This window comes from Drosophila suzukii, chromosome 2L (genome assembly GCF_043229965.1).
Source record: "Drosophila suzukii chromosome 2L, CBGP_Dsuzu_IsoJpt1.0, whole genome shotgun sequence".
Lineage (NCBI taxonomy): Eukaryota > Metazoa > Arthropoda > Insecta > Diptera > Drosophilidae > Drosophila > Drosophila suzukii.
Genome location: NC_092080.1, coordinates 3,612,516 through 3,637,405, shown reverse-complemented (window position 1 = coordinate 3,637,405; position 24,890 = coordinate 3,612,516). Strand labels below are relative to the sequence as shown.

The 24,890-nt window shown below is 46.5% G+C and overlaps 8 protein-coding genes across 12 annotated transcripts; 6 read left to right on the top strand and 2 right to left on the bottom strand.

Annotated features, from left to right (window-relative positions):
- Window positions 1-216: 216 nt before the first annotated feature.
- Col4a1 (Collagen type IV alpha 1) lies at window positions 217-8,795 on the top strand. Of its 2 annotated transcripts, none has more exons than XM_036814571.3 (9): window positions 217-235; window positions 752-851; window positions 1,563-1,611; window positions 1,699-2,646; window positions 2,733-3,229; window positions 3,682-5,132; window positions 5,492-6,460; window positions 6,525-7,669; window positions 8,150-8,795. In XM_036814571.3, the coding sequence occupies exons 2-9, from the start codon at window positions 832-834 to the stop codon at window positions 8,408-8,410; spliced, it is 5,340 nt and encodes a 1,779-aa protein (XP_036670466.2). In that variant the 5' UTR covers window positions 217-235; window positions 752-831; the 3' UTR covers window positions 8,411-8,795. The 2 variants fall into 2 exon arrangements, with proteins under 2 accessions (XP_036670466.2, XP_016941710.2); XM_017086221.4 differs by having other exon boundaries at window positions 230-369.
- Window positions 8,796-9,924: 1,129 nt separating this feature from the next.
- LOC108021210 (uncharacterized) lies at window positions 9,925-11,314 on the top strand. The gene has a single exon (XM_017089809.4). It carries the CDS (start codon window positions 10,300-10,302, stop codon window positions 10,966-10,968), a length of 669 nt encoding a protein of 222 aa, XP_016945298.3. The 5' UTR covers window positions 9,925-10,299; the 3' UTR covers window positions 10,969-11,314.
- Window positions 11,315-11,376: 62 nt separating this feature from the next.
- Window positions 11,377-12,808, top strand: SP555 (SPRY domain-containing SOCS box protein SP555). Its single transcript, XM_036822752.3, has 3 exons — window positions 11,377-12,021; window positions 12,265-12,483; window positions 12,600-12,808. The coding sequence occupies exons 1-3, from the start codon at window positions 11,392-11,394 to the stop codon at window positions 12,639-12,641; spliced, it is 891 nt and encodes a 296-aa protein (XP_036678647.2). The 5' UTR covers window positions 11,377-11,391; the 3' UTR covers window positions 12,642-12,808.
- A 364-nt stretch (window positions 12,809-13,172) lies between these two features.
- Window positions 13,173-15,819, bottom strand: LOC108021209 (reticulocalbin-2). 2 transcript variants are annotated; one of them, XM_017089807.4, is made up of 4 exons: window positions 15,601-15,819; window positions 15,140-15,545; window positions 14,217-14,364; window positions 13,173-14,081 (listed from the first exon to the last, which is right to left on the bottom strand). In XM_017089807.4, the coding sequence occupies exons 2-4, from the start codon at window positions 15,360-15,362 to the stop codon at window positions 13,424-13,426; spliced, it is 1,029 nt and encodes a 342-aa protein (XP_016945296.3). In that variant the 5' UTR covers window positions 15,363-15,545; window positions 15,601-15,819; the 3' UTR covers window positions 13,173-13,423. The 2 variants fall into 2 exon arrangements, with proteins under 2 accessions (XP_016945296.3, XP_016945297.3); XM_017089808.4 differs by having other exon boundaries at window positions 15,140-15,542.
- A 319-nt stretch (window positions 15,820-16,138) lies between these two features.
- On the top strand, window positions 16,139-20,071 carry LOC108017011 (uncharacterized). Its single transcript, XM_017083976.4, has 4 exons — window positions 16,139-16,282; window positions 17,744-17,848; window positions 19,141-19,244; window positions 19,743-20,071. The coding sequence occupies exons 2-4, from the start codon at window positions 17,767-17,769 to the stop codon at window positions 19,938-19,940; spliced, it is 384 nt and encodes a 127-aa protein (XP_016939465.1). The 5' UTR covers window positions 16,139-16,282; window positions 17,744-17,766; the 3' UTR covers window positions 19,941-20,071.
- Window positions 20,072-20,138: 67 nt separating this feature from the next.
- On the top strand, window positions 20,139-20,540 carry LOC108017003 (uncharacterized). Its single transcript, XM_017083958.4, has one exon. The coding sequence runs from the start codon at window positions 20,139-20,141 to the stop codon at window positions 20,538-20,540; it is 402 nt and encodes a 133-aa protein (XP_016939447.2).
- On the top strand, window positions 20,477-21,957 carry LOC108016995 (ankyrin repeat domain-containing protein 39). Its single transcript, XM_017083945.4, has 3 exons — window positions 20,477-20,764; window positions 20,834-21,040; window positions 21,102-21,957. Exons 1-3 carry the CDS (start codon window positions 20,662-20,664, stop codon window positions 21,335-21,337), a joined length of 546 nt encoding a protein of 181 aa, XP_016939434.1. The 5' UTR covers window positions 20,477-20,661; the 3' UTR covers window positions 21,338-21,957.
- LOC108016968 (kinase D-interacting substrate of 220 kDa) lies at window positions 21,408-24,830 on the bottom strand. Of its 3 annotated transcripts, none has more exons than XM_036822750.3 (3): window positions 24,689-24,830; window positions 22,379-23,602; window positions 21,408-22,309 (listed from the first exon to the last, which is right to left on the bottom strand). In XM_036822750.3, the coding sequence occupies exons 2-3, from the start codon at window positions 23,559-23,561 to the stop codon at window positions 21,954-21,956; spliced, it is 1,539 nt and encodes a 512-aa protein (XP_036678645.3). In that variant the 5' UTR covers window positions 23,562-23,602; window positions 24,689-24,830; the 3' UTR covers window positions 21,408-21,953. The 3 variants fall into 3 exon arrangements, with proteins under 3 accessions (XP_036678645.3, XP_016939400.3, XP_070855699.1); XM_017083911.4 differs by having other exon boundaries at window positions 24,386-24,757; XM_070999598.1 differs by lacking the exon at window positions 24,689-24,830 and adding an exon at window positions 23,679-23,881.
- Window positions 24,831-24,890: the final 60 nt, after the last annotated feature.

Sequence of the window (24,890 nt, the reverse complement as noted above, 5' to 3'; positions counted from 1 at the left end):
CACACCCAGCCCCACTTCCACCCATCATCCCCATCCCCATCCCAACCATCTCAACCGATTCCATCCCATCCAATCACACGGACAGTGTACGTGAGCCAAAGAGCCGAGCCAAGATCGTGCCCAGCCGAACGATCGACGAGCTAAGATCGGGCCATCGGGTTTGGAATCGGCGTTGGCGTTTGGCTTTTGGATCGCTCGAACTTATACTATAATTAGTCGTGTTCCGTCTCCCTGAGTAAGTAGTAGACTGGGCTCGGTCCGGAGCTGATCTGGCCAGTTGCCTTTAGTCTGTCTTTAGTCTGTTCTGTGGAGCAGAGTGGTGTGCTGTGCGTTCGGATCGTGTTGCTCGGTTGTGGTTGTGTGTTCTTGGTAGGGTCTAATGTCCCGTTGATCCGTCCGTTGGATAGGAGTCCGTTAAGGAACTTGATTTAAACAAATAATTTAAAAAATATATTTCATAGATATATTTCAAATTAAACCCATATATTGCTTGCCAAATAATTGTGAGAGCTCCGTGTCAGCTCCAGTGCTTCTCAAACTGTAACGCGAAAAAGCTATGTTCCTTTGAGCTCGAACCTTAAAAATTGGAAAAATATAAAAAACATTTAATCGTACAAAAAATAAAGCAACATGATTTTCCCACAAATATTAAATGACATATGAATACCGGTCAAGTTCTGTAGTTTTAAAATTTATTATTTTGCAACTGCTGCGAAATTAAAGTGCCCAATTTTCTGGCTCATCTTTCCAGGCCCAACGACGGGAACATATAAATTAATATTCGACGAGAACCGAGAAAATTATTGTGCAGGCTTAAGTGTATAGGGCATCATGTTGCCCTTCTGGAAGCGGTAAGTAAAAATGTGGTATTATTGGATCCTTTCAAGATTTTAGAGAGAAAGAAATTCAAAAACCAGAATTTTAAAAGTGTGAAATGTTCAAAAAAAATCTAAAAGGCCAAAGTTTGAACAGCTTTCCGTATAATCAATTATTTTAAAAATTATATTTATATTTGGATTGTTATGATTTCTAGTTTTGTTTAGCCAGAAAAGGTAAATTCAATTATAATAGTCCACTGAGAAATTTTAATATTTAATGAGAATAGGCTTTTTAAAATCTAAAATTATTTTTTATTTTCACTAAAACTTATACTAATATTAGTTATATTAATATGCTTAAATTAAATTATTTATCTAAGAACAAGTAATAAGGCAATTTAAATATAAATGATTGGTGTAGAAGAAGACATAAATTGAAAAATAAAATTTCTTTATTTTTATAATATTAAAAATTAAAAACACTCTTTAAAAGTCTCTCCAAATCCCACCTGTGGACTTATAGATCCGTATTACCAATTTGCCAAGATCATAATGATTTCTCTCGAAACACTTAAGAGAGAGCTCTCTTAGCTAGTTCTCTTCCACTAATTGCCTAAAAGAGCGAGATGCCACTTTAAGAGAGCAGATAGCTCCAAGAATACGAAACTACACTGATAAGAGAGATCGCCCATATGAAGCACAGTTCCTAACCCTCCTGATCTCTGGTCTCCGATTTCTTTGCAGGCTGCTGTATGCCGCTGTCATCGCAGGAGCGTTAGTCGGTGCCGATGCTGTAAGATAGCCCCATCTTGAACACCTCATCCATATCCATTCGGATAGTAAACCACCTAAACCCTTTTTATTTTCCTTTTCCCTTCAGCAATTTTGGAAGCAGTCTGGTACATCCGGTTCGATTCAGGATGCCGCTAGAACCCAAACCCGACATGATCAAAGAAACCCAATTGACCCCAGTTACGAAATCGTGGACTCCGCCGGACAGCAGCGCGGAGAGCCTCTGCCCAAGAATTGTACGGCCGGATATGCGGGCTGCGTGCCCAAGTGCATTGCGGAGAAGGGCAACCGAGGTCTGCCGGGCCCACTGGGACCCACGGGACTGAAGGGTGAGACGGGTTACCCCGGCTTGGAGGGACCTCTGGGAGACAAGGGCCAGAAGGGTGACCCCGGTCCATACGGAGTGCGTGGCGACAAAGGTGAGCGCGGATCGCCTGGTCTTCACGGACAGGCTGGTGTGCCCGGTGTCCAGGGACCTGCTGGCACTCCCGGCGCCCCCGGTCAGAATGGCAAGGACGGATGCGATGGCGAGAAAGGTTTTCCCGGTCTGGAGGGTCTCTCCGGAATGCAGGGACCCCGCGGCTACACCGGTCAGCTGGGCAGCAAGGGTGAGAAGGGTGAGCCGGCCAAGGAGAATGGTGACTACGCGAAGGGCGAGAAGGGTGAGCCCGGCTGGAGGGGCACAGCTGGTCTGGCCGGAGAGCAGGGATTCCCGGGCGAGAAGGGCGAACGCGGCGACAGCGGACCCTATGGCGCCAAAGGACCTCGAGGTGAACACGGCCTGAAGGGTGAGAAGGGTGCCTCTTGCTACGGACCCATGAAGCCCGGTAACCCAGGTGAGAAGGGCGCCAAGGGTGAGCCCGCGACATCGGCGCCAAGCAACACGGAGGTCACCGTCCAGGGACCCCGTGGCGACCAGGGACAGAAGGGAGAGCCAGGACCAGTGGGCCGCAAGGGAGAGGCCGGACCAGAGGGTGAGACTGGACTCGATGGACAGAAGGGAGAGAAGGGTCTGCTCGGTCACCCAGGAGATCGTGTAAGTACACATATCTTATATAGCTTGTATTGAAACACCATCGTAGCATCCTGATTTTTACATCACTTCTTGTCATTACCACACAGGGTCGTCCCGGTAACTTTGGACCTCCAGGACCTGCCGGACAAAAGGGAGATCGCGGTGAGCCCGGACTCAATGGTCTGCCCGGTCATGATGGACAGAAGGGAGAGGCTGGACGACCAGGATTGACTGGTAAACAGGGTTTGCTCGGTCCTCCCGGACCACCAGGCGGCGGACGTGGAACCCCAGGACCCTCGGGACCGAAAGGACCTCGCGGCTATGTTGGCGCACCCGGACCCCAGGGATTGAACGGAGTCGATGGACAACCAGGTCCGCAAGGATACACGGGACAGAAGGGAGGCGCCGGTCTGCCCGGACGACCAGGCAATGAAGGACCAGCTGGCAAGAAGGGCGATAAGGGAAACGCAGGATTCGATGGTCCACCAGGACCCATTGGACCCATTGGACACCAAGGACCTCCGGGACCCGAGGGAGAGAAGGGTGAGGCCGGTTTGCCCGGCATTGGCATTCCTGGAGCCAAGGGAGACGAAGGAGTTCCTGGGTGAGTCCTTGTGAATTGTTACCCAAGTCTTAGGGAAAGATTTCATTATGATGTTAAGAAGTAGCTCTTTAAGTAGCTCTGTTCATTTGGACAGTTCTTGTCCAAAAGTATGCAACAATATATTTGAAAGTCTGAAGAATAATGAGTTCATTCAAAAATGTGACTACCCTTAATTTACTACATACTTTTAGATACCTAAAATGATTTTAAAACGTTATTTTATAACCCCACATCTTTAGTTCGGAAAAATTACAAAGTTAGATTCTACTTTTATATCTTTAAAAAGGGGGTAGTTTACCAAAAGAGATTTCTTTTGATAGTTGTGGAGAATTCCTTTTATATTATGTGCTATTTATATTTTAAAAGCCAGAGATAAGCAGTGAACTTAGCATTTAACCAATTAGTTCTACATTAAGATCTTCTTTCTAATAACGCCCCTATGTTACCCACAGATACCCCGGACAGAAGGGCAGCAAGGGAGAGCGCGGCTTCAAGGGCAACGTGGGTGTTCCCGGTGACTCCAAGCTTGGCCGTCCCGGTGCTCCCGGTTCTGCCGGTGCTCCTGGACAAAAGGGTGATGCTGGACGTCCCGGTACTCCAGGCCAGAAGGGAGACATGGGTATCAAGGGCGACGTGGGCGGCAAGTGCTCATCCTGCAGGGCAGGCGCCAAGGGCGACAAGGGTGCGATCGGTCTGCCTGGAATTCCCGGCAAGGATGGCGCACGTGGTCCGCCCGGAGAGCGAGGATATCCCGGAGAGCGTGGACACGACGGAATCAACGGCCAAACTGGACTGCCTGGTGAGAAGGGAGAGGATGGTCAGACGGGAGTGCCCGGTGCCGATGGAGCGCCCGGTCTTCCGGCCATTGCGGATCTGAGCCTAATCGAGCCCATCAAGGGCGACAAGGGTAATCCTGGCTGGAATGGAGCCCCCGGAGTGAAAGGAGAACCAGGACTTGACGGTTTACCAGGACCTGCTGGACCCAAGGGAGAGTTCGGTTTGAAGGGAGAGAAGGGTCTGTCCGGTGCTCCCGGCATTGATGGAAGACCCGGACGCGCTGGACGAGACGGCTACCCAGGAATCCCCGGCGTGTCCATCAAGGGTGAACCCGGATTCCATGGCCTCAACGGACCCAAGGGTGACAAGGGTACTTTCGGCAGGAGCGGCGAGAAGGGAGAGCCCGGCAGCTGTGCCGCCGACGCACTGATTGTGCCCGCCAAGGGCAACAAAGGTGAGCCCGGCCAGACCGGCATGCCAGGACCTGTGGGATCGAAGGGCGACAAGGGAGACATTGGCTACGATGGCCTCAAGGGTGACACTGGACCCCAGGGTCCGGCAGGCCTGGAGGGACCACGCGGTTTGACTGGACCGCGCGGCGACAAGGGCAACCAAGGAGCGGTCGGTGCCCCAGGTAATCCGGGCAAAGATGGCTTCCGTGGCGTACCCGGACGCAATGGTGAACCCGGTCTGAGGGGAGAGCCTGGCATCTCGGTGGCAGGTCCCTCTGGACCCCCCGGTCTCAATGGTCTGCAGGGCGAGAAGGGCGAACGTGGTCTAACTGGAGTCCAAGGATTCCCTGGTCCCGAAGGCAGCGTGGGTTATCCTGGCGATCGAGGAGATGCCGGTTTGCCCGGTGTGGCTGGACGTCCCGGAGCTGTTGGCGAGAAGGGAGACGTGGGCCCACTGGGTCCTCCTGGTGTCGCCGGACCTCCTGGTATTCCTGGTATTGACGGCGTGCGTGGTCGTGATGGCGCTAAGGGTGAGCCCGGCAATCCTGGACTCGTCGGCATGCCCGGAAACAAGGGAGATCGCGGCGCACCTGGCAACGATGGACCCAAGGGCTTCGCTGGCGTCACTGGCGCTCCCGGAAAGCGCGGACCCGCTGGTATCCCCGGTGTTTCTGGTAAGTTCATCTAGTACTGTAATATATTATCTAACAAATAGGGTGTTGGGCTTATTTGAGGATTGTCAAGATCACAAATAGTTCTCCCTGTTAAGTAGGACATAAGAAGCTCTTAAAAACCTCTGTAGCAGTTCTCTGTATTATATCAACTACTGATATATGTCTTTGATTCTTTTGATTAACTTCATATCACATCTAAGTAATCTTCACGGTTTAAAAATATTACTATCCTGCTTCTAAAATGTAGGCGTTAATAAGTTGATTAAACTTAGAGGACTCCTTTTGTGAAGAGCATATTATCTTGAACTCTTGATTACCCACTTTATTTGATCCTTTACTTATTTTCTTTCCATCCCCAGGTGCCAAGGGTGATAAGGGAGCTACTGGCTTGACTGGAAACGATGGACCTGTGGGTGGACGCGGTCCCCAAGGTGCTCCTGGCTTAATGGGCGTGAAGGGCGACCAAGGCGTGGCCGGTGCCCCCGGACAGCCTGGCTTGGACGGTTTGCCTGGCGAGAAGGGTGTCCAAGGATTCCCCGGTCTGGATGGAGCTCCTGGTCTGCCTGGCGATGCCTCCGAGAAGGGACAGAAGGGTGAACCCGGTATTTCCGGACTTCGTGGCGATACAGGACCAGCTGGAGAGCCCGGTTGGCCCGGTGAGAAGGGTCTGCCCGGTTTGCCCGTGCACGGACGTCCTGGACCGCAGGGCGAGAAGGGTGATGCGGGACGCAATGGCCTCGATGGACTTGACGGAAGCAATGGCGAGAAGGGTGACCAAGGACTGCAGGGCGTTTGGGGCCAAACTGGTGAGAAGGGATCGGTGGGAGCTCCCGGTATTCCCGGTTCTCCTGGTATCGATGGTCTGCCCGGAGCAGCTGGTGCTCCTGGTCCTGCTGGCTATCCCGGCGTTCGCGGCGACAAGGGTGACCAGGGACTACCTGGTCTGGATGGACTCAAGGGTGCCACTGGACCCGCTGGTCTCCAAGGCTTCATCGGAGCTCCTGGAATCAAGGGTGAGCGCGGTCTCCGTGGTCAACCGGGTCTTCCGGCCACCGTTCAGGTGGAGCGCGGCGAGAAGGGAGCACAGGGCGAGCAAGGATACACCGGCGAGAAGGGCGAACGTGGCGACCAAGGAGAAACCGGTTTGACTGGACGCGAAGGAGTTAAGGGTGATCGCGGCTTGACGGGACCACCTGGAGCCAATGGCTTGAATGGTTTCCCCGGTGCCAAGGGTGACATCGGACCTCAAGGAGAGGCCGGCTATCCTGGAATCACCGTCAAGGGAGAGAAGGGTCTGCCCGGTCGCTCCGGCAGGAACGGACGTCAAGGTGAGTTTATGAACCTTAAACATCTGGAACATACCCTTATTCTAAACATTAACCTTGTCTTTAGGTCTCACTGGAGCTCCTGGCTTGGTGGGTGAACGTGGTCTGCCCGGTTTGGCCGGAGAACCCGGACTTGTGGGTCTTCCTGGACCCATTGGACCGGCTGGCATCAAGGGAGAGCGTGGCCTGGCTGGCACTCCCGGACAACCTGGACAGGATGGCTTCCCCGGCGCCCCCGGATTGAAGGGTGATACCGGACCCCAGGGCTACAAGGGTGAACGTGGTCTGAACGGCTTCGAGGGACAGAAGGGAGACAAGGGTGACCAGGGAATCCAGGGACCTCCTGGTCTGATCGGTTTGACCGGACCCAAGGGTGACATTGGCTACCCGGGATTGGATGGCAACGATGGACCTCCTGGCCCTGTTGGAGAACGTGGCTTCACCGGACCCAAGGGACGCGATGGACATGACGGACAACCGGGCCTGCCTGGAGAGAAGGGTGAACCGGGAATGGTACCGCCACCGGGACCCAAGGGTGAACCTGGTCAGCCTGGACGCAATGGACAAAAGGGTGAAACGGGACCCCCAGGACCTGTTGGCCTGAGCGGCATCCAGGGCGAGCGTGGTGAGAAGGGTGAGCGTGGATTGATCGGTGTGACCGGAAACGTGGGTCGTCCCGGAGCCAAGGGAGATCGTGGTGAGCAGGGCGAACGCGGTTTCGACGGTATTATTGGTCAGATCGGTGTGAAGGGTGAACCCGGAGCACCATGCACCGCTGCCCTGGACTACCTCACCGGCATCCTCGTCACTCGACACAGTCAATCGGAAACGGTGCCCAGGTGCGCAGCCGGACACACGGAGCTCTGGACGGGCTACTCCCTGCTGTATGTCGATGGCAATGACTATGCCCACAACCAGGACCTCGGATCCCCCGGCTCCTGTGTGCCCAGGTTCTCCACTCTGCCGGTGCTCTCCTGCGGTCAGAACAACGTCTGCAACTACGCCTCGCGCAACGACAGGACCTTCTGGCTGACCACCAACGCCGCCATTCCGATGATGCCCGTGGAGAACGAGGCCATCCGGCAGTACATCTCCCGTTGCGTCGTCTGTGAGGCGCCGGCCAATGTGATCGCCGTGCACAGTCAGACGATAGAGGTGCCCGACTGTCCAAATGGCTGGGAGGGTCTCTGGATCGGCTACAGCTTCGTCATGGTGAGTACAGCCTCTCGATAGCATTTTTAGATTCTCTTCAAATTTTTATTCATATAATACCACTAAAGGTATCCAATTTACAGTTTGGAGATTTCCAGTTTCAAATTTAGTTTTAAAATATTTTTGAAAACTATCCGTCAGATGGCGTACGTGCAACTAGCATCTTGAGGGTTGCTTATGACACGATGCGCATGCGCCATCTACTGGATAACGTCAGTTCTCAATAACAAATTTCATAATTGGCCGATTTTCAAAATTGTTGGTATCATTATCTAATAAATAAATTTAACAAGCGTTTTAAAGAGATTTCGATAGACTAGGTGTGATTTTATAAGTAAAATGTGATTTCCTTTTTAAAACATTTTTGGTGTGTGGCTAGATATTGATAAAATTAACAACCCTAGATTTTTTCTCATCGGCTTAATAAAAAATTTTTCATAATCATTTTATAACTTACCCTAATCTAATCCCTTTTCTCAGCACACGGCTGTGGGCAACGGAGGCGGTGGACAGGCGCTGCAATCGCCTGGCTCCTGCTTGGAGGACTTCCGCGCCACACCCTTCATCGAGTGCAACGGCGCCAAGGGCTGGTGCCACTTCTACGAGTCGATGACCAGCTTCTGGATGTTCAACCTGGACACCACACAGCCCTTCGCCAAGCCCCAGCAGCAGACGATCAAGGCCGGCGACCGGCAGTCGCGTGTCTCCAGGTGCCAGGTGTGCATGAAGAACTCGTCGTAGGACCGCCAAGTAGTAGCACCCCCACAGACACCCACACAGCACACACAGCATAAGTTTAATCTAAATGTAAAGCCATAAATTTACCAACGAATCGTGTGTGTGCCCCCCGCCCACACACTCACAACACAAACAAAAAACAAAAAACCAACAAACACACACCGACGAACCAACACTGCTACAAATTCCTTAAACTAACCAAAAATGAAAAAAACGGATCCCCCGGTCGAAGTGCTATTTACTGACCTGGACCACCATGCCATTTTTTATCTGCCAATTAATGTTCTAAACAAATGTAAACTGCTTCTAAGTTACGTTACGTAAGTTAAGTAAATCAAACAAATAAATAAACTAGCCTCGGTCGTATGTCGAAAAATATTAAAAACAACCATGTGTATGTGCGAGCATGTTCCATTTTTATTTTCCAACCCGATTAAATGCGAGTGAATGCACCATATATTACGAAGATATAACGATTATCGAACGAAGCCATCGACATAGATCACCGCCTCAACAGCTATACACAACTTTGTCGCCTATTGTTTACGTTTATGAAACAAACAAAAAATGGTAAAATAAAGAAAATTTATAAATACATTATACAATTTTTAAATTTACCATTAGTAAGTTTTTACAGCGAAAACTATCATCCCAATTAAGAATTTTTTGTATTTTATTATAGTTGCGATGGATGATCTTTCTGAGATTTATAAAACCCTGTGTGTATATATTCAGACATATCCTTCTTATGACAACATTTTCTCTTTCCTTTATCTATCTCGTGTTGAGATTTAAGTTTCCATAAAAAGGGTTGCATAATTTTTCAAGTTGGGGTGTGCTTACGTAGTAGATACTTACAGGAAAGGAAACTATAAGCTAATAAAGATCTTGGAAAATTATAGCTCTGAGATGTTTGGATCGATATCCCAGATGAAGATTGGACATCTTCTGTGCCTTATAATGCTGTAACCCTAGATGATAAGATCTGTTCCATAAGACAGGGGTTCAGTAGTAGTAGAAAAATGATAATCTTTTAAAAAGAATGTATATTTTTCAAATCGGCGAGTTCTTAACAGATACTTCTAGGAATGGAAACTATAAGACCATAATGATCTAAGGAATCTTTAGTTCCGAGATATTTGGATTGATATCCCAGACGAAGCTTGAAAATCTCTTGTTTTAATGATAAGATCTTCTTCGAGGGTTCGGGGTATTTGACGTGGTGGAAATCCCGCTGTAGAGTGGAGAGCCCTTAAAAAAGCAATGCTCAAACGAAGAGGAGAGAAAAACTCACCACGTGCACTTGTGCGCATGCCTCTCTCCATCCGAAATTCGGGTGGGGGTTGGGTTCTCGAGGGGGTGGCGATTGGGGTCGAAGGGTGGCGAGGAGAGAGGGCCAACTGGGCCACGGGGGTTGGCATGCGAGACCATATGATAATGATATGCAGACACACACTCGCACACACATATTCCAATTGGTGGTTGGAAGCAGCTCGTCGCGATTCCAGCTGAGGAAAATAAGGGTAGGCCTTTGTGGCTTCAGGTTGGGAAAGTGAGTTGGAAAAAAAGTGCCAGAAGCCAGTGAGACTTGGACGCAAGCGGTGGCGGTCGTCGGTGGGAGTTGAACCTTCAGGCAGATAAGCGGAGCAGCCTTTGGGAGCCCAAAAGAGGTGGAGGAGCTGAAAAAAATGTGTGTACCCCAAAAGAAACAGTGAAAATTACGTGGACCCCTTTCGAGAAGTGGAGAACTGAAATTAAGGTTAACTAAGGAACCACAAAGTTAACCGGAAGTGCAGCCACAAAGGCCGATCCCCTCAAGAAACAGCAGCAGAAGCAGCAGTAACAGCAGCAGCAACCCCCCAAAAACCAAGACTCAACTCCAACCCCTATTTATGATTATCGTCCTGCTGCTGCTGTTCCACTCGCTGTGCGTTTACTGCCAACGAATCGTGCTCTACATCCACGACCGATGCTTCCCCAGGAACGTGCGCCTGCTCCAGGAGGTGGCCGAGACGGTGGGCGATCGTAAGGCACCACAGCGCCTGGCGGAGCAGCAGTTGGAGCAACAGAAGCGCAGCCAGAAGCGCCGCATCCTCGAGCCCATCCTGCCGCTTGTCGGTGGCGCCAACTCCGAGGCCTGTCGGTTTTGTGCCCACAGTCCACAGGGCTATTGTCGCCATCACTTTCATCTGCAGGAACTGCAGCTGCACAAGCAAAGGGGTTCCGGTGGTGAGCAGGATTTCCGGCAGATCAGAAGGATCAAGCGGGAGCTGAAGAGGACCATTGGTCAACAGCAGCAGCATCTGCAGCCGGTGAGGAGCTATCGACCAGCCAGATTGAGTTCCAGCTGGAGCAGCAGTTCGCTGAGCAGTGGCTACGCTTCGTTGACCAGCTTGGGATCACAGGAGCAAGAGGAGGAGTTAGTCTCATTGGATCAGGAGATTCTAGAGGAGATTCCACAGGAGGTGGAGGAGGACCCTCAGCAGTTACAAGGGGAGATGGATCAGCAGGTTTTGCCAGAGGAGGAGATTCAAGAACCCCTGCTAACCAGCCACCTGTAAGAAAGGAGGTCTTAACCCTTAGTTAACCGGTGGTTAAGCCACAAAGTTATTGGAATATCTAATAGAGAACTTACCACTTGGAAATTTAGACACAAGAAGGAGTCTCCCATAAAAGAATTCTAGTCCTTAGCCTTAAAGGTAGTTTTGAAAAAGAAAAGAAAAAGGAATAGCCAGTTAACCACTAGATAAACCGAGTAACAAGCTTCCCTCCAAGCTTTCATCAAAAGAGGACCTCACGAGGTAAAGACGCAACCCCTGAAGCCGCTCCTTAAATCAATTTCAACAACTTGAGAGCCCTGACGAAAAACAACAACCCCCAGCTTGCTCAACCTTTTGACACACACATCCCCAAAACGATTTGAAGTACGCCCTTTGTCTAAATTCTTTGAGTTCGCCAAACAAAAATTTCTAGTCACACTAACAATGTCTGATGTGGAAGTGGATCCACAGCCGGCTCTACCCGTGGTGGCCATAGCCCCGAGGAGGCGTCGCCACAGCAGTCGTCGCGGAGGAGGTGGCTGCCTGGCCATGCAGGAGGCCGGGACCTCGTCCTCTTCCTCAGCCTCGTTGCCGCCAACTCGCTTTTGTCCCCTGCCCGAGGGCGTCGAGGACAACTGGACGTGGAGCAAGCGGCACCGCTCCAAGGAGGTGGTGCTCAGCGGACCCAATTCCCGAACGGTACACTTCCATCCCAACTGGAGCAAGGGCACCGCCGGCGTCCAGGGCAAGCGATCCCTGAACAATGGTCGCTACTACTGGGAGCTGCATGTCTCGCAGCGTGTCTTTGGCACCTCGATTATGTTCGGGATCGGGACCAAGTCCGCCCGGCTCCATGCCAACGCCTTCCGGAACATGCTGGGCGAGAACGAGCACGGCTGGGGACTGTCCCACAAGGGCGTCCTTTGGCACAAGGGCGTGGCCCTGCTGTACACGAAGCGCTTCCGCGAAAACCATCCCACCCAGATTGGAGTACTCTTCGACGGCATAGAGGGGACACTCACGTATTACAAGGATGGCAAGTGCCTGGGCGTAGCCTTCAGAGGATTGGACCAGGTGAGTCAGAAGGATGAGCCAAACAAAAATATAGGAAAATTGTGACAACACAGATACAAGAAATTTATAAGAAACGAATTGATTTTGATGAAATTCTGTATCATCAAAGGAAAGTCCCTTAAATAGTCCTATTTTCTATATTTTTGGATATCCTAAGAGATATCTTGAATACAAACTTATTCTTAAACTTCCGGTATTTAAAAATATCTTACTTATATACAAATCTACTTTAATCCCCTCCAGATTGATGAACCCCTGTACCCCATCGTGTGCTCCACGGCTGCCAAAACGGAGATGACCCTGAAGTGCACCCGGAGGGAGTTCGTCAACCTACAGGATCGCTGCCGGGCGGTAATAATGCGGCGGGTGCGCAACGCTTCGCAGCTGGAGAAGCTGAAGCTGCCGCTGCCCATCAGCGATTATCTGGGGGAGGTGATCGACGAGATGGAGCCCCTGCGTCAGGTAGACAATTACGATATACTGTGTGATTTGTAGAGCTCCGGAGCATCCACTCCGATGATCCGACTTTGCCCGGTCCCAGTTTAGCTTAAGTTTATAGAGTACGTCCTCGCCCCCAGGTCAATGAGCTGGAGATGTGCATAATGAATTATGATTTGTAAGCGGCCCGTGAATCTGTTTTGTGCCATCAGAATGGAGTGCACTCCGCATCCGCGACGATGCAGTGCCTCTGGGACATGTAAATTTCTCGTAGTAGTTGTATAGAGTGCTTTGTGTACCGTATTGTTAAGCATATGGATTTATCAAATTGTGGATAAACCGATTTTCAGTTTTGTTTTTAGCTTTTTGTTGAAAATTTCTAGCAAAAATGTGGGGAAATAGGCCAATTCGGTGCAATATTTGTGATATAAGGAAGGAGAGTAAATGAAATCGTATTTTGGGGCTTCAAGTGCTTGCTAGAGAACCGCAAAATAATTTAGAGCTAAGCATATTTTCCAGTACAGACGAGTGTGAAATCTAGTCAAAAAGAACACGCTGCTAAACTAATTTTGTATAATCGCAGTCAGCAATTAAAGTCTAAGTAATGTAATTTAATAAAACGACAACGTTTCTAGTCATATATTGCAAATAAAGCAAACGAAAAATGTAAAAACTTGTAAGCACATGTAAAAGTCCAGCACTTAAACCGTAAATAATTTAGTAAAAATTATTTATTATGATTTTTGTAGATTTTGTTTGTGTCTATAAATTACTACACATAATGTAATTGGTAAATGACAAACCAGACATTAGACATGAAAATGAAATTCGTGAGAAGCGCTCAAAACAATTTAGCGGTATTGATTTGAAATTACATAAATAAAACATAAATTTACTAACTATACAAATGAAATACAATACTAAGCACAGGTTCACTATAGCAGGATGGAGCTTTGGCTGGGATCTACAGCTCATCGGAGAGATGGTTAATGTTCTGTAAGTGGTCGCCATAATCGGTGGCCTCGCTGCCCACGAAGGTGTCGTAGTTGTTGAGTATTTCCAGGTAGGACAGCCTATCGTCATGATCCTCATCGGTGGAGACAAACAGGTGGTCCACCTCGTCGTTGGCAATCGCCGTGTTGCTTGGCACAATCCAGGATAGGACCTCATCGCCCGTGAGCACGCCATCGCCGTTGGTGTCGTGGTCCTTGTCGAATCGCTCCTTCTCCGTGATCAGCCACTCCTTGTCGTGCTGCGAGGCAGAGTCGCCAACAAACTCCTGGAAGTTGATCTTGCCGTCGTGATCCAGGTCCTTCTCCTGCATCGTGTGCTCCAGTAGTATGGGCAACATTTGAGGATGCTCTTCGGGATTTTGGAAGTAAATAAACTCCTCCAGCGTCAGAACTCCATCCTTGTTCGCGTCGGCCGCATTGAACATCTCCTTGTCCTGCTTGATCATCTTCTGCTCATCCTCGTAGCTGTCATAGTCGATGGTCTCCTTTTTGAAGTCCTCATCCTCCATGGCATAGGTGTCCAGCAGATACTCCTTCCACGTTATTTTCTCGTCAGCATCCTGATCTATTTCCTCGAATCTGTCGGCGGCTTCCTCCTCAGACAGTTTTCTACAAGTTTATTATTTAATTTAGTAAGGTCTTTAAACGATTTGTTTAGTTAAGCAAGTGCAAAGCATTAAATTGCCGAGCAGATTATTAGCTTGGCCAACATCGATGCAGTATTAATCAACAGACAACACTCACTTAAAGGACCTTAATATCCAGGCTTTCAACTCATGCCGGTCAATAAATTCGTCCTTATTTAGATCCATCATTTTGACTAGTATCAGCAGACGTCTCTTTGACTCCTCCGGCGTAAGTGTGTCGAACTCCTGAGCCTCTTTCGTATTGCCTAGTGTTGTCAAAAATTAATAATAGAACATAAGCGTGAAGAGTTGAATGGAACATAAAGCAGGAGCAATGCCATTGACGTGTTGCTTTTGGAAAACAATTTTAATGGTTTTACGATGGAAGCACTGGGCGGAAAACTCGGTATAAAGCGGAAAAAATGTAATCTAAGCATTCACAAAAATGAATAAGACCATATTTTTTCGAAAAAACTGACTATATTAAGTCTGGAATCCATCAAAATGCCTATTTGACGTCACTCAAAATATTTTTTCAAAGCATTAATTCGAATATATACTTATGATTGAACCGTATCTCTAGATGTTTGAACGAATCTTTCCATGTGCAGACCCACAAAAATAAACCAAAATCAAGTAAACAAACATATCGCCAGAGCATGCACTACAAGAAATTTTTAAAATTTTAAATAGTTGGTGCCCTAAGGTTGGAAAAGCAAACTTTTTTTTGGAAGAATAATTTGAAATAAAACATTTTTTGTTTCCTATACCTGAAAAATATAAAACATTTTTCAAACACAAACAGTTGAAATTTGTATATGATTCAATCCCTATAACAGACCTGGCGGAAAACCAAATCCCACGAATTTCGCAGTATTTGGATATGTAAAATGTCATTAATAACAAATTAACAGTAGAAAATAAAATAAAATGCATTAAAATTTAAAACATTTTTGAAAAGTGTACCCCCTTTTTGGATTTATGAGTTCACGAGATGAAGATGATCTGAAGATAATGATCTGTTTTCCAAGGCTGACTCACCGATGATGGCCTCGTGGTCGAACTCCACGTTGTGCTCCCCATCCTCGCCGTGGTGGTGGGCGTCCCGGGGGGCGTAGATGCCGTCCTTGACCCGCTCCTTGCTGAGGTGCTTCTCGTGCTTGTGGCTGTTGGCCACCGCCCCGTTGGCGGGCATTGGACCCACGGCGGCAAGGAAGGCGATGGCGCACAGGGCCAGCGGGAAAAGCGGCAGATTCCTAGGCATTTTAATTGATTATGCCGAGCGGCGTGTTCCTCTTCTTTTTGATTATTTTTTTTGGCAGCTTCCCGAGCACTTGAGCGGTTGGGGATGCGAGTGAGGAGGGGGGGTATGAGAGGTAGTAAGATCGGATGTACGCACACGTAATGCCCAACAACACAATGAACTCAGTTCACCTTTCGCCAGCTTCTGAAATATGCAAATGTCAGTCAAAAAAATCTATCTTTCGAATTTAAATACCCACCCAGCAGACCGACAGCTGTTGTCTTCGGGAATCACTGTAATATTTATTTAACCACTAACATTTATCTTAAGAGATTTGCTTTCAGCTTCGGGGCTACTTTATTCGCATTTAGTTTAATTTAGGATTCTAGTAGTTGTGTCTTATCTTAAGCAAATGAAAGTTTATTTATTTCCGCTGACAATATAAAAACGAAGAGGCAAAAAGTGTAACCTAGCGATAGACATCTGTTTACTATCGATTTATCATAATCGCTGTAGCCCTGGTTTCTCTCCCTGCTTACCAACACTGGACGGCTTGCAAATTTGAAGTAGAGATGGGAGAAAGTTAATAGTGATATATTCGTGTATAAAATATATTTAACTAATTTAATACGTTAGTTAAATTTAAAAAATAAAACTCTTATGTTTTTAACAATAAATCTAGAACAGGGAATGATGTTCACTCGTATATGTGATTTTCCAAGAAAAAATTGACAACCAAAGTGCAAGCCGCTTACTATCGAAACTAAAACCCCGATAAATCGATATAACCGTGAGTGGTTAGCCCTTCGCTAGTTTGCGAGTTGCGAATTTGTTGAAATTTTGTTTTTCTCTCCGCAAACATAAAACAATTGCTAAGTAAATCACAGCTCAGGCAAAGGATCTTCAGGCTAGTTACAGGTCTACCCCAATAAAAGGACCAGGTGAGCTATTACAACGAAAGGCGTTAAGAAAGTTCTGCTCAGGGTAAAAAAAACATCTAGAAGAGAAAGGCAACGCAGATGATTAAATTCAAATGACATCATTTTGCGACAGCTGTGTGGCATAAAGCTCGTTTGGAGCCGCGCGTTTATTTATTTGGAAATTTGATCATAATTCCCGTTCATTTTGTGAGCCCCAAACACGCAAAGGACACTTGAGCGGAATAGGTGTGCGTGGATTTTTGGCAGGACTTTAGGTTTGTTTGTGTGTGTGCCAGTCTCTGTTGGGTTTCCTATGTATTTGTGTAGGAGTTGTTGACCGGCTCGGGTGGACTTTTATTTTGGTTTTATCATTATTTTCACCTGGCGCCGAGCAACAGAAAGACTTACTCATTAGTCGACCGGTCAGGTCAGTAATTATAGTCCCTGACTAAAGCTTGGCATGCAACTGGTCGCGGGGAACGACTTTATGGCGAGTGTGAGGGAGAAAGATAAACGCACAGGGGTGTAGTCAGTAGAATTCCAGGGGGATCGGAGGAATGGAATTTATTTTTTTAAGATGATTTACACTAGGGAATATGAGTATGTAACTTATATTTATTTAATTTAGTCATTCTACTATCGTGTATGGCTTATAAATTTATATATGTATCATACAAAAACCGAATATTAATGTGATTCACTGTATAAGTTATTTTTTTTTAATTGGTTATAAATCAAGATAATAAAAAATAAAACATGTTTACAAATTTCAAGAAATAAACAAATTTGTAAAACACATCTGGAACAATCAAAGTTTTTTTTTCATAGAGTGTTTTGAGATTTATGATCCTTAATGTATTTTAAAAATGCTGGCCTACAAATGTAGCATCGTTATTTTTCCATTTTCAAGCTCAAATTTTATAAGAAAAAATCAACACTCCTTGCTAAAACATAAGAAATATTAGACAATTTTTTTAAATTTTAACGAACAAAATTTAAAAAATAGGAAAATGGTAAAAGCAAATTCAATGTTTTAAAATAAAATGTTACTATTTTGACTCGCTTGTGAACGAACCCCTCGTGTACATACTACAACGCCCTTTTATAATTAGCGCCCTCGCCGCTGGCTAGACCATATCGTGTATCACATGGATGATTATCCTGGCCGAATGCGTCACTTTGTCATTTGGGTATCTGCCACCTTACACCGTAGGCTAATCCAATAAAAAGCTGCTAACCATTTCAGAGAGCCACGCTGCGCGACGCCTAAAAAAAAGAAACCACAACAGTTAAGCTAACGCTGGGAAAACCTCTTGGTCGAAACGTGGAACCCGATTTCGGTTTCAGTCGAGAGTCAACCTTCAGCAGCGCAACAGCGAGCTTTTTTCTTACCCCCAGATTCGTTTTGCCTATATAACTCATTTGTTTTTCACTTACGTTTTACGGTTTTTCGTTGGCACGCCCGCGCTAATTAATCCGAAGATAACCAGCAGTAATCAGGCCAAATGCCGTACATTATCATACGGGGGAACTTAGCCTCCTACAGCCACAAATATCCATGGCGAGTGCTCGTCTCCGGATTGAAAGGTAACGACCGAATCGAAGCGAACCGTTCAGTCCCGTAGATACAATATCTCATTTTCGTTTCGCTTTTATTTTCTCGTGTGTTTACTATTGCGACACAATTAATTTTGAGAGCTTGGCAAACAGATACGAACACACAGATATACATCCACGCATACGAGCACATCACGCTAGCTTTTTGAGCGTTAGTTTCGGTCTTTCCACTTTGCAATACAAAAAAAACACTTTTTGAATGGCTACACAGTGACGGCAAAATTAGCTTGCCAGTAGTTGTTTTTTTTAAATTTGATTTAGTTTATTTTACTAAGTTTTAGCTGGGCTTTGTTGCATGAAGCTTAGGAACACTCTTCCTTTTTTATGCCCCTCACTTTTTGACACAACAAAACATTTATTGAATGAATACACAATAGTGGTTAAAATAATATGCATGTTTATTTGAAATAGAGCTGTTTTACACCAAACAAAAAATATTTTTTTCTTAGAATTACACTTAGAGTACCAGAAATAAGTACATTTATTATTACCCGATGCCCCAAAAATATTTTAGGATTCAAAATAAAATCTGTGGATATCCCCTCCAAAGAATCCTATAATCGGATTTTATACAAAACATGTTGTACCCTTGATATAAGCGAAAAGATCTATGTGTCATTGATAGAAAATGTATAAATAATAAAAATTCTGAAATTTTCGGTTAACAACTAACCATTGTGCAATATTTTAGCACTTTGCCGTAATATATTTTTTCCATAAAACCACAGCTGCCCTTTAATTGCATGCCATTTGGCCCCAAAAACCCACCTTCCCGCACCTTTCCGCTATTTACGACCGGCACTGTGCGAAGTTTTGCTCCCTCATACGAGCTCTTCGTCAGTTTGGATTTGTTTTTCGCTGCGTGCAGTTCGCTTGGCAGACCGGGTCTGCAGTTTATATATAAAGACCCGTATGTACACCCCTTATATCGACTTAATTCCGGTGCATATTTATGGAACTTTTATCTGTGCTGGGCAGAAGTCAATGCACCGGGGTCTAGACACAAAGAATACACGAGAAACTCCCATTTTTCTTTTATTATGAAACAGCAGTCAATAATTTTTGCCATTTCGCTTAATTAGCACACTCACACCGAAAGACAATGGCCCTGGGCTGACGTCATCGTCCAACCCAACCGTGTTATCTATCTTTTGTTTGCCCTGTTTAAACATTTTAGCCACACCGTAAACGAAAGGGAAAGCCATTTCCCAAGTAATAGCACCCGAGATAACCATTGCCCATTCCACCGTGAATTCTTTCAGCTGACGACATCGAGCAGTTGAACAAGTTCTCTTGCGGCGGCTACAGTGACGAGTCCACCATTGTCTACCTAGTGCATCCTTGTCGGATTCTATCGGCGCTAGAAGTGAGTAATCCTAGCAAGTGCATAAGGTTATTGTACCTTTGAGGAGTTGTGCTTGAGGTACTGTAAACAGATAGTCCGATTTCAAATGTCTTTTTACAAATATCTGTATCTCTACTAGTAAATAATACTTTGGAATCCTTAACCTCTTATTAAATCAACAATTTGTGTGATATACATAGAGTATTTCGGTTTGTAACATTCCATAGTTTGTATCTTTTAGTTCTTCATAGAAAAAAGAGATTTAATTTATTAGATAACTGAAAAATGTTCCTTAGATTAAGAGCTACTATCTACTAAGATAAAACGAATTTTATCAGTTCGACAAGTTTTTACCAGACCGAAAATATCATCTACAAAGTCCAATAAACTAGTAAATCTACAAGTATTTTTAATCTTAAAGTAGGAGAACGTTTAGCCTTACCAACAACTAACAGTACCTTCCCCGTAATTACCTACAACAACTCAGTGACTCATGGTTTTCCGCCTTTTCCCTTTCAGATCCTGGGATTTCGCGTGGTGGCCAGTTCATCGACGGCCGTGAAGCAGGATTACAACGAGTATATGTGGACGATGCGCAAGGAGTTCGACGAGCCGGAACCCCTGGAAGCTGAATCCGTGGTGCGAGAGAACCTATCGAATATTGGCCGCGAGGCAGCCAGTTTAGGAAACTATCACAAGGTGGATTCGCCCGAATAGGGGAAGCCAGTCCGATAAAAGCCAGCAAAGCAACCAACAACTCTACTCTAATTGTATAATTTTGTGTGTGTATGAATTGTGTGCGACGTGTGCGTGTTTCAGTGTAAAAAACTAAATAGTAACCTAGGGAATACTGTTCCAAAACATATACTCTGAGCGAAGGCGGCGACCGACCGAGTCCCAGAAGACGAACGAACTATGAGTGAGGGCGCGGCCGGTCTGAAAGAAACTCAGAATCTCATCGGCGAGCTACCAGCGGCGGTGGTGACCGCGGCGTCGGCTGTATCCTTGAACGCCCCCGCAGTTCCGGCCAATGTGGTGACCATTCCGGTACCCATTCTACAGTCGGAGGGCAATTTCGCATACATCACCGTTAAGGGATCTCTGCACGATTACACTTGCACCATCTTTGGCCTGAATCAGGCGGAAGTTCAAGCCCTGTCCAAGCGCTTCGAGAGCGGAGTAAAGGCCTGCGTCAATGGTATTATGGTGGCAGTGCCGCCCATGGTTATGCTAAACACTCTGGCCCAGCTAAGTTACAAGGTTGTCTGCAGTTGCGGCGAAGCCGAGATCTGTTGGACCATGCAGCGTGAGGTCTAATTTGGTTGACCGCAATCACACTGTCACATAGTCAAGCATCAGACAACTGGAAACGGAAGCACAAGGAAAGGCAAGGAATTCGGAATTGTTACGAAACTCTCGAAATTATCAGAAGGCTAAAATGGATCCCCATAGCGCGGACAACTGCAAGTGCCACAAGCAGACGCAGCCGGCCCAGCAGACGCTGAGCGACATGGACTTCGATCGGGGCATCTGGAATGCTGGTGAGGAATTGCTTTTCAATGGTGGTTTATTGTCATTTGTTTTAACTTATACCTTCCCCTCCTTGATAGCTATCTATAACGAAGTGGAACGTGTCAGGGAGTTCATCAAGAAGGGCCAGTCCATGGCTCGGGATGACTGCGACTATACGGCCCTGCACTATGCGGCCCGCAATGGCAACGAGCCCATCTGCAAGCTGCTTCTCGAAGAAGGCAAGGCAGATGTGAATGCTGTGACCAAGGCAGGAGCCAGCTCCCTGCATCGCTCAGCTATGATGGGTTAGTCAACGCCGTTTAAATTTCCTCATAATTTAATACTAATATTTATTTAAATTCCCAGGCCACTTGGACATTGTAAAGCTACTGGCCGAGCACAAGGCGAATCTTCTGCTGCAGGATGAATGCGGACAGACTGCCTTGCATCGTGCTGCAATGCGGGGCCACCTCGAGGTGTGTCGCTTTCTGCTGCAGAAGGAACCGACACTCAAACTGGTCAAGGATAAGAAGGATAAAATTGCATTTGAGTACATCACGGAGAACGCCAATGATGACTTTAAGCTACTGCTGAAGCCCTAGAAGGGCTTCGGCTCGTCATACCCCTATCGTTCGGCATAAATGTATTCTTCATAGTTTAAGCACTAAAGTGTTTTCTTTTAAAACTTTATTTTGTTTATTAAGTCTGTTAACACGTTTTCTATAAAATTGCACCCGATATCGTTGTAAAATCCTACTTTAAAAATTGCATACTTTTCAGTTTGCATTGTGTGAGAGATCGATTGTATATGGAAAAGTAATCTTAACGTTGGCTTAGTCAAATAACCTAGTGGATACATCAGATAAATCATCTAAATAGACTAGAAAACATGCCTAGTAAACATAAAATGTGCAAGTAAATTAGGCAAGGGATGAAAACTTTGTGCCCCGAAGGATGTACACACAGAAGAGGCTTTTAAAAGTTCGAAACTGTGTGGAATTTCCATTGAAATTTGTAATACATACTAACAAAATTAATATCACAGAGTCGTGTAACGAAGGTGTTGATCAATCTGGTGTTGCAGAATTAAGGAAAATATAAAGTCCTAACACATTTTACACAACCTTCACTCGACGCCAATATACAAAAACTATATGCTACAACCATATAACCATATATATAAAACCTATATAATCTGAATAAATTCCTAAAGCGCAATCAATCCCAAGACTCTGTGCATCTTATAACAGGTAACTGGGCCGGTTCCCTTTTTCTTACGAGGGGAAGCTCGGCAAAGTCGCTGAGGTAGAGCTTCAGTGTGGCGGGTATGTCGAACTCATCTACGATCCTACCCAGCGATGACCGCTCCCGGGTAGGAAGATACTTTTGCTGTAACTCTGGACTCGTTCGGAGGGATTTCAGGAGACATCTGCGAATATGCAGGCGAGCGAGGGATTGCAGAGAACGTGGTTGGCTGCCAAACAAAGCCATTTCCCGCTCGAATTCCAAACGGACTGGTGGCCAATCCTTGGGGAGAGGTCGATGCTTGTGCGGGAACAGGAAGCCAGAGTTGCCTGAAGATCGAAAATTGCATTATAATTTATAAAACTTGGGTAAACAATCCTAATTTATCCTTAACTTACACAGTAACCTCGCAAAGGCCAGACTAGTAGGCGAGCAATTGGCTCTCAGCTCATTGACCACATGTTCCCGGCAAATCTGCGCCAGATTGCAGCCCTCGTGGATCAGGAACTCGGCTAGTTCCAGGCGATGGAGATTTATGGCCCTCGACAATGGAGTTTGGCAGAAGATCAAACCGCAAACGATTGTGGGAGCACCGCAGCCATACAAGTCCTTACGGGCGCTGGGTAGTTTGGCGAGCAATACACGCAGGATTAGGCTGAACTCTTTGACACAATCGATCTGCTGCACGGCGAATAAAACCAGACCCTCATCCTGGACATCCGAGTAGAGACCCAGCTTTCGCTGCTCCTCGGCTACGCTTAAAAGATACTCGAGCATTTCAGGGCGCTGCAGATGGATGGCCAGCATGATGGGAGTAAAGTTATCGCTGTCCCGCACCAACAAACTCTCTCCGTACTGCACCAATAGTTGCACTATCTGCCGATCGTTGTACTCCACGGCGACATGCAGGAGATGCTGGGAAGCCAGTCGGCGGGCTCCGCGCTCCAGAAGCAGCTTGACCATCTGGACATGACGACCCCTCACCGCATACTGCAAGGCCGTGTGATTCTCCTTATCCTGTATGTTGATACGGGCTCCCCGTTCCACCAGCTCCTCAGCCAGATCCACCAAACTGCAGGCAATGGCCGTCATCAATGGGGTCTCACCCTCGTCGTCCGTGTCATTGATATTGATATTGGTTTGGAGCAGCAAGCGGGCGGATTCCGGCGACTTGCTCTCGATGGCCACATGAAGAGCGGTCTTGCCATCACTCAAGGTTTTGGCATTCACCAAAGCTCCGTGCTTGATCAATAGCTTGGTGACCCCTGGGAAACCCGCTCCCACATGAAGTGGAGCATAGCCCTCGCTGTTGACCACGTTGATGGGAGCACTGTGTTCCAGCAGGATTCGTACACACTCCTCGTGCCCCCAACAGGCGGCGTAGTGCAAGGGAGTGGCCAAGTCCGCATCGTAAAGGTGAGGATCCTGCTCCCGGCAGGAGACACAGCACTGGGATATGAACTCTCCGGTGTTCTCAAAGGTTTTTGCGTAATACTGATATAATTGGCTCTCTTCTCCTCCGCTTCCGCCTCCATTCTCCGAACAGCTTTCGAACTCATCCACCCACTCCAGTTTCTCCATACCTTCGGGGGTCCGCTCGATCTCCAGGGTATCCGTGTGAGCTGTAATTTTAAATAAATTTTTTACAATTTTGAACATAAATACTTTGTATTTCTCTGATTCTTTTGAATTGGTTACTTTATCTGGACAGTTTTCGATCTCTGTTCATGCCACATAGAACTCAAACGGTCTACTGCAATTGGAACTGAACTCTCATTGTCAAGTTTCCCGTGTTATCAGCTAGAGAACAGATACCGACAACCGGTTTTCCGCTCTCCGCCGTCTCAATTTGCTTTTTCTCTGTGCTTGCATTAAGTTGGACAGCCGAAAAGAGGCGAGTTCGGGTCAATCTAGGTCAATGACTACACGAAAAAAAATTGTTATACTATAAAAATATGATGATATGATAAAATATGATAAAATAATATAAATAAAATAAATAATATAAAATATAATAAAATATTTTAACTCAAAAATAATATTTGAGCATAACATAAAAATAAAAGACCAATGTTTTCCTCGCTTCGTACACTACTTTTGATACCAACATTTTAAATTCATTTAACTTTTTCTAAACAAATGGCTGGATTCGAGCCCTTTCCCTTTGCTCATCGATTTTCTGCCGGCCAGCTGTTGTTCACCTGATGAAATGCTTTCTTGGCAAATTAAAAAACCTTTTTCAACTTTAAAAGACATTCTAGTCACTGCCTAAAATGTATGTACACTTTTCTTAATCATCACAATTGCACTTTATTTTGGGAAACATTATACGGAAGTAGTAGTGGTAGCAGTAATTAATTTATTTTTCCGGAAGTGTTTCATTAATGGGCCAGCAGGAAACTCACACTGGTGAAAGACATCCAGCTCGGGCTCCTCGCAGGACTGCACCAGGAGCTCCAGTAGCTCGGCATCGCCCAGGATGGCTGCCGTGCCCACGGCTGTGCGGCCGCATGTGGGCGATACATACGAGGCCTGGGCACCTTGCATGATGCACCCCAGCGCCTGCTCAAAGTCCCCACTTTGAACCGCTGTCAGCAGGCGTTCGTTGAGGTCGTAGGACAACATTTTGCCATTGGGTTAGTATTGTGCACGTTTTAAGGCTAATTCAAAGCGGGTTAGCAAATCGCGAAGCAAAAAAAAGAACAAACCAAGGTAAAAGCAGCTGCCCGACGTGTGTGAAAAGTGCGTTGATGTCGTCAGCGGCTGCAACACTCCCCCGGAAAATGTGACGGAAAACTAAATCCAAACACACGGTGTGCGCAAATGCAAGGCTGCGGCTACAATGGGTGGTGGTTTTTCTTTTTGGGGGCGCTTTATATAGAAACTGTTTTCAGCCCACGGAGAGTACAA

Excerpts from the sequence above, each read along its gene's own strand:
- Col4a1 (XM_036814571.3), top strand. The coding sequence starts at position 832 with ATGTTGCCCTTCTGGAAGCG. Across the intron at positions 3,230-3,681 it reads GGAGACGAAGGAGTTCCTGG|ATACCCCGGACAGAAGGGCA; the intron begins GTGAGTCCTTGT and ends TGTTACCCACAG. Across the intron at positions 6,461-6,524 it reads CGGCAGGAACGGACGTCAAG|GTCTCACTGGAGCTCCTGGC; the intron begins GTGAGTTTATGA and ends CCTTGTCTTTAG.
- LOC108021210 (XM_017089809.4), top strand. The coding sequence starts at position 10,300 with ATGATTATCGTCCTGCTGCTGCTGTTCCACTCGCTGTGCGTTTACTGC.
- SP555 (XM_036822752.3), top strand. The coding sequence starts at position 11,392 with ATGTCTGATGTGGAAGTGGATCCACAGCCGGCTCTACCCGTGGTGGCC. Across the intron at positions 12,022-12,264 it reads CCTTCAGAGGATTGGACCAG|ATTGATGAACCCCTGTACCC; the intron begins GTGAGTCAGAAG and ends AATCCCCTCCAG. Across the intron at positions 12,484-12,599 it reads AGATGGAGCCCCTGCGTCAG|GTCAATGAGCTGGAGATGTG; the intron begins GTAGACAATTAC and ends CCTCGCCCCCAG.
- LOC108021209 (XM_017089807.4), bottom strand. The coding sequence starts at position 15,362 with ATGCCTAGGAATCTGCCGCTTTTCCCGCTGGCCCTGTGCGCCATCGCC. Across the intron at positions 14,365-15,139 it reads CGACCACGAGGCCATCATCG|GCAATACGAAAGAGGCTCAG; the intron begins GTGAGTCAGCCT and ends TGACAACACTAG. Across the intron at positions 14,082-14,216 it reads TGGATATTAAGGTCCTTTAA|AAAACTGTCTGAGGAGGAAG; the intron begins GTGAGTGTTGTC and ends ATAAACTTGTAG.
- LOC108017011 (XM_017083976.4), top strand. The coding sequence starts at position 17,767 with ATGCCGTACATTATCATACGGGGGAACTTAGCCTCCTACAGCCACAAA. Across the intron at positions 17,849-19,140 it reads GCTCGTCTCCGGATTGAAAG|CTGACGACATCGAGCAGTTG; the intron begins GTAACGACCGAA and ends GAATTCTTTCAG. Across the intron at positions 19,245-19,742 it reads GGATTCTATCGGCGCTAGAA|ATCCTGGGATTTCGCGTGGT; the intron begins GTGAGTAATCCT and ends TTTCCCTTTCAG.
- LOC108017003 (XM_017083958.4), top strand. The coding sequence starts at position 20,139 with ATGAGTGAGGGCGCGGCCGGTCTGAAAGAAACTCAGAATCTCATCGGC.
- LOC108016995 (XM_017083945.4), top strand. The coding sequence starts at position 20,662 with ATGGATCCCCATAGCGCGGACAACTGCAAGTGCCACAAGCAGACGCAG. Across the intron at positions 20,765-20,833 it reads TCGGGGCATCTGGAATGCTG|CTATCTATAACGAAGTGGAA; the intron begins GTGAGGAATTGC and ends CCTCCTTGATAG. Across the intron at positions 21,041-21,101 it reads GCATCGCTCAGCTATGATGG|GCCACTTGGACATTGTAAAG; the intron begins GTTAGTCAACGC and ends TTAAATTCCCAG.
- LOC108016968 (XM_017083911.4), bottom strand. The coding sequence starts at position 24,605 with ATGTTGTCCTACGACCTCAACGAACGCCTGCTGACAGCGGTTCAAAGT. Across the intron at positions 23,603-24,385 it reads GCTGGATGTCTTTCACCAGT|CTCACACGGATACCCTGGAG; the intron begins GTGAGTTTCCTG and ends TTAAAATTACAG. Across the intron at positions 22,310-22,378 it reads GGCCTTTGCGAGGTTACTGT|GCAACTCTGGCTTCCTGTTC; the intron begins GTAAGTTAAGGA and ends TTCGATCTTCAG.